The sequence below is a fragment of the Leucoraja erinacea genome, chromosome 7 (genome assembly GCF_028641065.1).
Source record: "Leucoraja erinacea ecotype New England chromosome 7, Leri_hhj_1, whole genome shotgun sequence".
NCBI classification, from domain to species: Eukaryota; Metazoa; Chordata; class Chondrichthyes; order Rajiformes; family Rajidae; genus Leucoraja; species Leucoraja erinaceus.
In genome coordinates this window covers 19,591,821-19,605,010 of record NC_073383.1, presented here as the reverse complement: position 1 = coordinate 19,605,010, position 13,190 = coordinate 19,591,821, and the positions used below count along the sequence as shown (strand labels likewise).

The following is a 13,190-nucleotide window of genomic DNA, read 5'->3' as shown; positions in this document are numbered from 1 at the left end:
GAGAGATGTTTTGCATTGTGTATCGTTATACATCCGATGCATGAATGTTTTATTTTCATCCCATAACTTTGTAAAACACGGTATTAATTAGGACGTTTTAAATCTGGTCAGTTGTATTTTTCAGAGCTTACAAGACCCTGCACATAAAGTTATTTATAATTAAGCTGAATTGGTGATCACTAAAATGTCTTCCATGCATTCCTAATAAACCCAAAGCTTAGGCTAGTTGTGCTATAATGTTTTTTTCAAAGCAGCTCAGTAATCTTAAAGATTTATGGGCCAGAAACAATTGAGGCTTACCAGTATAAAGCATGTCAAAAGGGGGAGCTTATCACAAGAGAAAACAGCCACAAAACGATATCTATTTCATCACTTTTTATTTAAAAGTTCTCCAGTAATGATCTTTTACGAGCTTACGGATGCTGACTGTGTAGTCCAATTATTAAAGAAAAATTTCAAACATAAAACACTTTAAATATTGTTAATATTTTTCTGAGCAAAAATAGAAAAACATCCTCTTACAGCTGAGATGCATATGAAATTGATATTTATGGCAAAAATGAAAACAACTTTGTGTCACATAAACCTAACAAAATTGTGTTTCTTTCTTTTGATTCATAATCAATACTCTCCTACTCTGCTGCTCTTTTAGTTCCTCTGAAATCGGAGCAACGGCACAAACATTTTCACAGCATGAGCAGCTCACAGTTGTTGGGAGTTTGATGCTGCATAACCACAACTACATCGCAATATAGTGGGCTAATAGGAACCAGAAGAACTGGTTGCACGGATGAGCACTGCAAGTCAACTGAATTCATGTGAAATAAAATCGACTAACATTTTGGAAGCCTGTTTTAATATTTGTACCTTAGGATTTAGAATCTGTCTACAATAAAAGCTCCATCTGCTGGGTACCAGCATGTGAATCAGTCTGAGAGAGCCAGAGAGAAAACAAATGCATTTCAATTTCTACTCACCGTGTTGAAATTTGGGAAAAGTCCAACAGCAGAGCCAGTATCCATTGGAAAAGGTATAAATGATTTAAAATCAAGTGATGGCTGCATCATCAGAGTAGGTGTCCGCAAAAATGCAGGAAGTGTGCTGGCATGGCATGTACTTCCTGTCAATGAGAAAGTAAACAGGGATAAATTGATAAATAAAGTCAAACATTTGTAGTCATCATGTGGAATATTTTTTAGCGGATGAATTACATCAAAGAAACAATTACACTGCGTGTGTCAGTTGAGAAGCGAAGCCCACACTATCACTCCCCAGCTGAAGCACAGCATTTCCCCACAGCCGTACAAGTTGAGATGCAGAGGAGACATATGGTGTGTGAGTCATCCTGGCAGGTAGAATGAGTGCGTGTCACCCTCGTCTGTACAATTCTGCTGAGCTGAGGAGGCTGGGGGCAGCCACCTATTAAAAACAGACACTTGATGAAAGCAAGGTGGCCAATTGGAGCATTTAACCGAGTGGCTGCAAGGAGATTATGCAAATCTAGCACAATAGAGGTCATTTTATCATTTAGTGTGTTATCTGTTCACACCATTCAATGTGAAAACAGAATGTAGTTTAAATAGCTTCCGACTTACAACAACAACATCATGGACACGACAGGAGCAAATAATATCTTTAACAATTCGGAAACATTCCTCATTAAAAATAACACTTTATTCAAAATAATGTATATTTTACTTTGCAGCAAATGGTTAGTTCTTCTGAAGCCCTGCAAATACAGTTCAGCTTTAATTCTTTAGTTCTTTATTAAATAAAGGTAGTCCAAGTATTTTTGTCTTACGCTAAACAATTCAATATTAGCATTAGGTACACAAAAATGCTGGAGAAATTCAGCGGGTGCAGCAGCATCTATGGAGCGAAGGAAATAGGCAATGTTTCGGGCCGAAATCCTTCTTCAGACATTTTTGTGTACCTTCGATTTTCCAGCATCTGCAGTTCCTTCTTAAACAATATTAGCATTAGATAGAGTTACTATTTTTCTGCTGTAAAATAATTTTGTCAACCTTGTTACTCAATGAAAAGCATTCATTGAAATCTCATTTAATAGATTCTACTTGAACATACCAGGTGACATTTATGCGTTTGGTCCTCTAATGTAATAAAATGCTTCCAGGCATTACATTTTTCAATAACAATGAAATTCAATCACCAATATATATTCCAACTTGGTTCAAGTAACCTATAACATTAAGTAAATACAGATGGCTTGCAGCACAATAAAGTATTCTATACTACTAGACCAAGTGTGGACCCGTTGGGTCCTGTCCCCCAACGCAATATTCCACCACTGACCAATAGCCCCCAACTGCACAGGCGCGGCTGATGGGTTCCCGTTGTGATGCCAGAAATCCCCGTTGTGACGCGAGTCACGGCAACCCTCCCCCAAATGCGCAGGCCCGGCCAGCAGGTGGGAGAGCGACTGCAACGTATTTAAAGTTCAAAATGGCAATAACTTGTAAAATATAAGATAAATGTGAATGCATCTCACTCTCCCTCTTCAGCCCCCCATTCCCTTCCTCCATTATCCTCCCTCTCCCCACCCTCCACCAACCCTCCTGTTTCTTTCCATCACCCCTTCCCTCCCCTCCTCCCTCATCCCCATCTCCATTACGTCGCCATCCATTTTCCTACCCCTATCCTCCTCCATTCCCCTCATCCCCCGGCACCCTCCACTTCAGCCTCCCTCTTCTTTCCCCTCTCCTCCTCCCCATCCCCACTCCCTCCCTCCCTCACCTCTCCCTCTCCTTTCCCCTACCCCATCACTCCCTCCCTTCATAATCCCTCTCCCCTCCCTACCCCCTTCCTCTCCCTCTATCCCACTGCTCCCCAATCCTCACTTCCCCCCTATCCCATTCCCCCACAATGAAATCGCAATTCTCAATGAATTTTGCGTTTTTTCTTTAAAATAACCTAAAGACAATGTTAGCTGTCAATGAAAACGGAAGAATTTGACTGGTTGCATCGTGGCCTGGTTCGGCAATTTGAACGTCCAGGAGCGAAAAAGACTACAAAATGTTGTGACCATTGCCCAGTCCATCACCGGCTTTGACCTCCCCACCGTCGAAGGGATCTATTGTTGTCGCTGCCTCAAAAAGGCAGCAAAAATCATCAAAGACCCACACCATACTGGCCACACACTCATTTCACCGTTGCTATCAGGAAACAGGTACAGGAGCCTGAAAACTGTAACCTCAGGAATAGCGTTTTCCCTACAGCCATCAACCCTACAGTTGTTAAACAACAACAAATAAGCTCTGAGCTCTGAACTGCAAAAGTCTGTATTATTATTGTACGATATTAGTCATTTATTGAACTTTTTTTTCAACTTCCCCTGTACATATTCACATATTCTGTGTGCTGCAGCTAGTAAGAATAACATTGTCCCATCCATGACAATAAAACACTCTTGTCTCTTGCAAACTGATTTTTTTTAAAGAATAAAATCAATGTTGATGAAAATCGCGATTTAAAAAAAAAGAAATTTGGGATTCCATTGTGACGTCAATGTGATGTCGAACGCGGCTGACTGGCAGGGAAAGTGGAAAATGTTTGTTGTAAAGTTTAAAGTGTGAATAACTTGCAAATATACCATCAATCTGAATGAAACTTATTTTATTTACATCACAGGACAATGGTGAGTAAGGTGGGACAAAAATTGTAGCGCTATCATGCTCCGTTTTGGCAGAGTTTCGGGAACACATACATGCATACATACAAACAAACAAACAAGATGATAGTTTTATAATACAAGACCGTGGGACCCAGTGGGTCCCGTTCCTCCAATGAAATATTCCACCACTCACCCGTTCCCCCAACGTAAACCGTTCCCCAATGCAATATTCCACCATTCACCCATAGCCCCCAACTGTGCAGAAGCGGCTCATTTCCTGTCATCCCCCAGCACTCACCCCCCTTCCTCTTCACCCTCCCTCTTCTTTCCCTTCTCCTCCACCCCTCCACTCCCTACCCTCGGTCAACCCCTCCCTCCCTCCATAACCCCTTTCCTTCCCTACTGCCCTCCTCTCTCTATCTCCCTGCTCCCCCATTCCTCACCTCCCCTATCCCATTCCCCCACTAAACACAATGTTTAAATAACATTTTACTTCGGAGTCACGTGAGTGATTCCGTGAAGACCCCAGCTCCAGTGCGCATGCGGCATTGTCGCACAGCGTGCAGAACGCGGCAGCCAGCGGGAGTCGGGCTAGCTCCCGCATCCAGGGACGAGAGGTAAGTAGTTACCTTAATCGGGCCTTGTGATTTTTGCTCCAGGGGGAGCAAAGTGAGGCATGGTGAGCGGGCCCCGTTTCGACTCCAGCGTGGGGCCGACAGTGACGGGGAAAAGGTGCCACCCGGACCGCTAACGCTGCGGACCGCTGCTAGGAGCTACGCTAATGCCGGTCCGCTGAACAGCTGTTCCGTACAGCCGCGGACCGGCGGGAAAATTTTAAAAAACCCGACCAGCAGCCCTGCAGACTCCTGACCAGGAGAATCACCGCCCGGGAACCGCCACAACGCCGCCTGGAAAACGGCAGGCAGCCTCTCCTTACAGGTAAGGGGAAATCTTACCAATTTACAGGTTCTACAGGAGCCATCTTCCTCCAAGCTGGAACAGGTTGGAGAAGGCAAAATAAGTATGTCTGTCTCCCCAAGCCAAAGGAGGTCATGAAGTTCACCTCCAGGAGAAGGACTGCCTGCCCAACTCCACACGAGGGTCCTTATCTGGGAGGCAGCCACCGGTAGCGGTGGAGCTATTTCAATGCTCCCGCTCACTCGACACCGAGCCGCTCCCTGTGCCGCCGGTGTAAAGGGGCACTGGCTGAATGCCAAGGGAGCTGACTCCTACCCCAGTGCCATTGCACTAGCCATCTCCCTTGTCGAGGGATTGATGCAACAGGGAGTGGAGTGCTTTGCCTCCTCCCATTTAGCGCATCCTTTATGCTCCTTTTTTAAGGGCTAAGGAGGCCAGGGCTGGGCTGGCTTAAGCGCTGGGCAGGCGGACGAGAACAGCAGTATGCCAGGGGAGCAGGATCAGGAAGAGCCACTGGGTGTCGTGGGCCACTACATGGCTCCTCCACGCGACCATCTTCCCAACAAAAGCCCTGCAGGAGCAGGCCTTTCCAGAGGCAAATCCGCAGGCAGCTGGGTCTCGTAGACTCACAGACAAGCAGCGAATTCTACGGAAGGTCAAGATGTTACCACCTTTGCTCGCCTTTGGTGCTGACGCCTAAGATGTTCCCATATTTGGGATACTCGACTGAACGATGGTGCATATAGACCTGCCCGCAACCCCGAATATATGGGGCTATGCAAACCGCTGCTGCGGGGAAGAGGGAGCAGGCTATGGGACGAGCAGGACATCACATCCAACACCCAGCTGGCAGCACCCCTCGGCATCCACCAGCAATATCAAACAAGGACTGGTGAAAGCCTGGTGACCGCTGCAGATCCCCCATAGTTCTTTTTAGACGGGGCCCAGAGCGGAGCCGTGGGAAGATGCGCCGCCCCACCGACAGCACCAGCATACCAGCAAACTACGCCTTCATGAAAAACAACAAGCATGGAGGTAGGTAGTCTGGTTCCTCCCAGTTTACACTAAAACAAGGGTGTTCTACTAAACTGCATGGGGAGTGGGCTAAGCATGGGATGCTGTCACAAATAACCAAAATATACTCAACAGCATTAGAGGATAAAAACGAATTCAAATTGGGCATTTTACTGCCAGTTCAGCAATGCGCCCAAAGGGCTGTTTCTCCCTCTAAGAAAAGAGAAGTGAGAAGGCAAGCTGAACTAAACAGGCACATTACTAAACGGATTGGAATTTGTATCGAATATATTCACCAAAACTATAAAAGATGATGAATGTAGCATCATCATTGATCTAATATCACTAAATAAATCTGTTGAGTATATCCACTTTAAGATGGAGGTGGAGTTTTGTCACTGCCAGACATCTGATCTCCCTAGGATACCTATGGGGAGCATTGATATGGGAGATGCTAACTATCTTATACCATATACTAGGATCATTATAGATACCTAAATATATTTACCTGGATCATGGATATCCCGGTTAGGGCAACCATGGGAGCATATAGCATTTCATATGGTCTAAACCTCAGCCCTAAACTATTATAAATGGCCATGAAAATATTAAGAAAACAAGCATAATCATGGCACATATTGGATGATATCCTCATATTAGGGGAAACAAAGGAATTAGCTGTGGAGCAGTTCTAGCTACGAAACAGCTCCCTAAACCTGAGGTTCATCCCACGCCCAGATAAACCAGAATTGAAGCGTTACTACCAAGGATTATCTGGGCTTCAATAATAATTCCGTCCATATGACTGTTACTTTGCCAAGATACTTGGGTCACTATAATCAAATCATGAATGTACCCACTGAAGCTATATCACAATTAAGGTGGTGGGCAGACATATATTTGGCATAGTTTTCAGCCCTATTATCATCACCAATCCCAACTTGGTTATTTTAAAAACCAATGCCAGTACTTTAGGCTGGGGAGCAACTAAACTCCATATCCAGCACAGGTAACAGATGGACCAAGTCACAAACATCGTTACTACACATACCGGGCATCAACTTCTTGGGATTGGTGATCGCCTATTGGGCTAAAAAGCATATGCATTTCAAATGCAGCACGTACATATGTGGTTACGGATTGATAATACTATGGTGGTGGCTTATATCAACCATATGGGGAGCATAATAATCATTATTGTGCAACAAATTGGTCAAACAAATCTGGCAATGGTGTGTCAAAAGACATTTTAACTATCAGCTGCCTATGTCCTAGGGAGCTAGAACACAGTGGGAGACACCATGTCATGGGGTAAAATTTATGATTACATTGAATAGATGTCATAACCCAAAATATCTGCTAAATTTATTAAGCAGTTTGATAGCCAGATATCAATTTGGTTGCACAAGACGGAATTACCAGTAACCCATGTATGTGACTTAGGAACCAGATTAGAGGCAGCAGCAATAGATGCCTATACGCTGGAAGGGGGAATTTCTGCTTTGCCTTCCTCCCTTCTGCCTCATCAGTCGGGCACTTCGCAATACAGATGGGATCTGTCTCCGAGATATTGAACGTGCCCGACCGGCCTACAGCCATGGTTCCCAGTTCATCACGACACGGTGGGCGAGTCACCTATGGATTTCCCTAGCGGACCATGGTTGCTGACTCAACCCAGTATCAGGCATAAGCCACCCATGCCAGGGAAACATCAAACTCCTGGGTGCAGGTTTTGAATAGACCTTACCAGGGACTGGGATTATCCAAAGGAACCATTACCACCATGTCGGCATCCCTGCGAACAGTCACTAAAAGCTAACATGGGTAAAATACTGCCACGACGCAGGGACAACGAACTATTCAACCACTGACGTATTGGAGTTCCTGGAACATCTACACCATGACTAAAAGGTGAGTTACAGTGCCGTAAATACAGCATGGAGCGCCTTATCTGCTTATCTAAAACCGCATGTCAGCAGAGCATGGGATCCCATCCACTGAAGGTAAACTTATGAAGGGCAACTATAATATAAGCCCCAAACACCCAGGTATATACCCATGTATGGGATATTGGTGTGATATTGACATACCTCAGAGAATGGCACCAGCCAGATCCCTCAGCTTGCTTAATCTATGTTTTTAAAAAAGGCTCATGCTTATGGCTCTCGTACACGCTCAAAGAGTCCGGTCACTCCATAAACTAGACTGGATACATGGTGATTACCCCAGACGCATCAAGTTCATATTTAGGTCTGGTAAAATCTAACTCGCAGGTATATGGATTCGGCACGAACTAGCAGGGTCGAGATCGCCTGTGTTTTCCGTGCTGTAGTCATTATATGGCTATATGGACCAGGAACGCCCGATTCACTGGTGGGATTCCGGGCCTACCCACCAGAGTCCAGGTTGAGTGTGGTGACCCATCTACTACTACATATAGACACAACCCACTATCTTAGAGGGAGAGGAAAGCCTATGGGTCAACCACAGTAACCCAAAACGGGGTACGAGCCAAACCACTCCAAGGTGGCTCAAATAGGTACTGAAAGCTGCCGGAATAGATTATAATACATTTTAATCCCATTCCACTAGGACAGCATTGGTATCAGCGGCTGAACGAATGGACATCCCGGTTGACCACATTTTCAATACAGCAGAATGGTCAAGGGAACCGCGTTCAGAACATTTTTTATTATAAACCGTTGATAAACCTGATTTAATTGCAGGAGAATATTACAAACTGCAATATTAATTTAAGCTCAGAGGAGCTCTGTTATGTTGTTATTGTTAACAAATACCTTTCTGTTTCTTTTGAAAGCAGATCCACTGGTTGATTACGATAACACTTCCTCCCTCATAAACTTCGGCAGTGAGTGAAATAAAAACTGTTACACGGTTTGAAATCACAGACCTTTGAAGTCTTCACGGAATCACTCACGTGACTCCGAAGTAAAATAGTAAGATTAAACGAGTACTTACCAGTACGAAGTTTGATCTGTATTTTATGAGGAGTTACGGTGAGGGATTAAGTGCCCGCCGCTCCCACCCTCATTATACAGATCGAACTAGTAAACTGATGTCTCGTGATCTTTACTATCTTACTTCAAATATTGTGTCTATTCTGTGATTTCACACCGCTGCTTCGAAGTATGCCGCATGCGCACTGGAGCTGGGGTCTTCACTTAATCCCTCACCGTAACTCCTCATAAAATACAGATCAAACTTCGTACTGGTAAGTACTCGTTATCTTACTATTAAACAACAATCCTCACCCTCTGCTCCTCCCCTCCCCCACTCCCTCCCTCTCCTTCCAACAATGTAACAAATCTCTCATTGCACTGGGAGTCCTGTCATTTGTTAACATTGTAACGGGCAGGGCAAGTATTTTATGTAAATGAGACCATTGTGACGTCATAAACTGCTAACTGTCAGTGCAAGTTGATGTGATTTTTGTCCAACTGGTGTTTCTAAAGTTTAAAATGTGAATAACTTGTAAAATACCATCAATCAGAACGAAACTTGATACAACACACCACAGGACAATGGTAAGGTGGTCACAAATTGTAGTACCGTGTATCATTTTGGCGTACTTTCACAGACAGACAGACAGACAGACATAGAAATAAACAAGATGAGAGTTTTAATATACTAGACCAAATGCAGACCCGTCGGGTCTGCTCCCCCAACGCTCCCGTTCCCTACCCGTAGCCCCCAGGGGAGGTGTGGTCCTCCAACTCAAGCCGTTCCCGAACGTAAGATTCCAGCATTCCCCTTGCCTCCCTCCGCAGTGCTCTGTAAAAAAATTCCAATTGCACTTGCCCTGCGTGTTGCGATACCAATTTGCCCTCCCCCTGCTAGCTGAGCCATTATGACGTCATCAGTTGAAGCTGGTTGATTTGAAATTCAAGGTATTTAGCCTTTTTTAGACTTTTAATCAGAAATGAGTCGAGAATAGGTCGAGAAATAACTGTTCAGATAAGGTGAAACCCGGCCTCGACGGGAACAATGTCAATCGGAATATGTAAAAATGTAATTGTTACCGCGTAGTATTTTTGCGAAGATGTAAAGACAACCACATATACACACGTACAAGTTCAGACTTTTAATAAGTATACTAGACCAAGGGGTACCCATTGGGTCCTGTCCCCTCAATGCGCGGTGTGCCCCTCGGGTTGCGGGGGTGGGAGGCAGCCTTCGGTGCCACACACACACTAACTACCCCCCCAAACACTAACCCCCCTTGATATTATATTAATATTATTAATTCGCTCCTTTTACCCCATCCCCCGCCCTATCCACTCACACATAACCCCCAACTTTGCAGGTGCGGCTAGGGAGGGGGGGTGGAGAAGGAGGGGGGTAGAGATTGAGGGGTGGGCGCAGTGTCACAGGGGAGGGCTGGTTCCCGAATGCAATACCACCCACCCATAGGTCCCAATATTCCCCACTCCCTAGAGAGGGAGTCAACCGCACCAACCGGAAGAGCACAAGATCAGAGTTTTAGTTGCGTATAGATTCCATTAGATCATGTAAATAAGATGAATAGCCTGAGAATAAATGATAGTTTTTATGAAAATACAAACAGAAAATTATGGAACTACTCAGCTGCAATGGAGCGAGCGACAGGATTATTATTTCAAGTTGCTGGCCTTTTATCAGAATTGGTAAAACTTAGAAACAAAACAAGATGCAGAGAAAATTAGTGGGGATGGAGGGTGGAAAGGAGATGTGGAGATGGTAAGGGGGATACCTGTAACAGAGTGGAGTGCAAGAGGAACTGGATGATGTGAGTGGTGGTAGTATCAACTTATAAACATTATGACTAAATGTTATTCACTAACATTCATTATTTTCTTTCAGCTCACAGCACACCACTCATGTCATTTAATTTCTCTTGGTCTCCAGACCACCAGACATTCCTTTGGATTCTGTCCACCTTTCTCACTTTCCAATAAAAACAGAAGAAACATTTGGCCCTTCTCCCTGCTCCTTGATTCAATAAAAACCATAGATGATCTTTCACCTTTCCTGGCCAAACATCCTTCCTATCCAAACATCTATCAATCTTTGTCTTGCATATACTCAGGCACTGAACCAGCACAACACTCTTGGGTAGAAGATTGCCAAGATTCATCCACGTTAAACACAATGAAAGGGTGCCGACGGTTTTTAGTAGAGAATGCATTATCACAAGGCAAATCATACTAGGTAACATTTGGTCATTGAAATTGTTTGGATTCATTTTAATTGCACAAGACTTGGAAAGACGTTTTCAGCAGTGTATTTCCCTTTTGTGGCCCATGGTTTTTGTATAATTAATATGTTATATAATATAAGTAATTTGATAACTTTCAAGAAATTACAAAGCTGAATGATTGGTGTGAGATGAGGCAAAGGGATGAGCAGGGAGAAGCAGGAATTAATGAGATCACAGGCATTTTGGCTATGATTGATTAGTTGGTTGTTTTCTACCATTGTGTTAGTATTATGTGATTTTATTAATTACCCAAGCAGACTAGTTAGATCATTTGATTTAAGTAATTTTGCACCAAAGAAAAGTGAACTGTACACTTCAGGCAGATGAGTTCCATGTTGCTAACATTGGCAAAAGTCCGAACTCAGACATTCTCCCAGTGAAATTTATTTTTCAGAATTTTATTCTTTTTCTTTTATTGAAATAGACCTTTACAAATTTTCAAGTTTCTGAATTATTCTATGAACATTGTTCTACTTTGATTCATCAAAAGTTACAACATATGTAGCAGGATCTGCAGAACGGATTTACATGATCCCTGACAGCAATCTGCGGCTTATTTAAACAAACATTATAGAATATTTCGAGCAGTTTGCAGTGGTTTTCCAAAGTGACACCATAAATCTGCATGGACATCAATATGCTGACAGTCCAAATATATGCTCTGTGATTAAGATAATTTTGTCTATCATTTTTAATTATATGGTGACAGACAAACATGAAACAATGCGCAGAAGCTAAGAAATTGAACTAGGGTTAACTCTTTTGGTCCCTTGTGTTATTCTGTCATCCAGATTGAGAATGACTTGCTTCCGATTACGAGCAACAAAATATACATATTTTTTTACCGAGTGTTGCTATTGTGACACATATTGGCAACTTCCATGTGCCATTTCATTCAAATACTGTATTATCTAAATATATAACATGTAATCAGACAGCAGACAAGAGCACCAACATTTTACAATGTTTAACTTCCCACTGAAAATAAAACCAAATAAAAAGTGAAATTACGTAGTGTTCCAGTTGAACTTCACGATTCTTTCACGAATATTTACCAGAGCAACAGAATTTCAATCCAAATCTACTCTTTAGCCAGGTTTAGTATTGCAATAATCTGATAGGGAACAGGCAAGCATTTCAAATTGCCAGTATTCATCTTAACACTTCAAGTCAGTAACTTTTGTCAATATTTCACAGGCTGCTTAAAACTTGATTCCAGTTTTTCATATTCATTTACTGTATAAGCACATTCTTCTCACCAATATACATTAGGTTTTCCAGAAGCCCAAGATGTTGATGAATTCATTCTGTTTTTCAGTTTCATGCTGAAATTTGGTGAGTACTTGCAATTTACCTAAACCAGAATTTCCCTAATCCTCCCCATGAGCTAAGTCCTTCCAGATTTACCAATATAGCACTCTCAGTATACACTGGTATGGAATAGCAGCAGAATTGGTGATAATGGCCCGTACATACCATCTACACCAAAGCAAGGGCTTTGATATGTATGTGAACTGCAAGGCATCCCAGAAAGTTGTTTGAAGTATCTGGGGTGTGCAGGCAGTGCACTAGCAATATTCCACAGATGTTGATCCAGGAGAGGTCATGTAAAGATTCAGCTGCAGCTTTCAGAGTAGCTTAGGCATCAGCATGGTGCTGCAGCCATCAAAGGAGCCAGGCTAACTGTTCCGCCAAGCAACTTCTGTGCTTGAGGCTCAGGCTCAGGAATCATTTGTGGGCCACCCATGAAACAACAGGAACACCAGAGGCAAGAGGCACCATTGGCCCCTTATTCATTTTCACCGCATCCAGCTGAGGCAGGAGCTCTTCCAAGTTTTAGAGAGACAAGTGGCCAGCTTCTGACCCTGTTACCGAGGTGCAGCAACAACAGCTAATGGTCAACCTGCTGGGAATAACACAATGGTTATTACATCTGCCATTTCACATTTTCTGCCGTACCCCATAAAGAGGGTGGGCACCCCCAACGACACACAGACCAGAATCTGGAAACCACAGCTCCAATGCTTTGTAAGTGCTGGTAGATGCCTTTCCGATTTGGTATCTATGAACATTTTATATCCTTGGTTGAAGCATAAATTCTCTGGGAATAATGCAGCGTCCATAACATCTTTGCTGCCATAAATTTTAGTCATCATCTTCAATTGTTTATCACCAAAGCAACCTGATAGCATTTTTCAATGCATGTTGCATAACAAATGGCCTCATCTAGTGAACAAAAGAGAAAAATAAAACTGACTGTTCCATGTTGATTTTAATTAGTGCTGCCATTATTCTTAAACTGTGACCCATGGTCCCAGACACCTCAGGCTGTAGAAATGTCCTCCCCGCATCAAGCCTGTCAAAACCCTG

General features: G+C 43.4%; 1 protein-coding gene across 6 annotated transcripts in view; it reads right to left on the bottom strand.

The window, feature by feature from the left end:
• Positions 1-13,190, bottom strand: part of znf385b (zinc finger protein 385B) — a 362,216-nt gene that overhangs the window by 109,786 nt on the left and 239,240 nt on the right. For 5 of the 6 annotated variants that reach the window (XM_055637874.1, XM_055637873.1, XM_055637876.1 and 2 more), the window contains one exon: positions 978-1,120. In XM_055637874.1, coding sequence (XP_055493849.1) covers positions 978-1,120 — 143 coding nt within the window. Of the gene's footprint in view, positions 1-977; positions 1,121-1,228; positions 1,319-13,190 lie in introns of those variants that run through there. The other variant, XM_055637878.1, reaches the window with a different exon arrangement.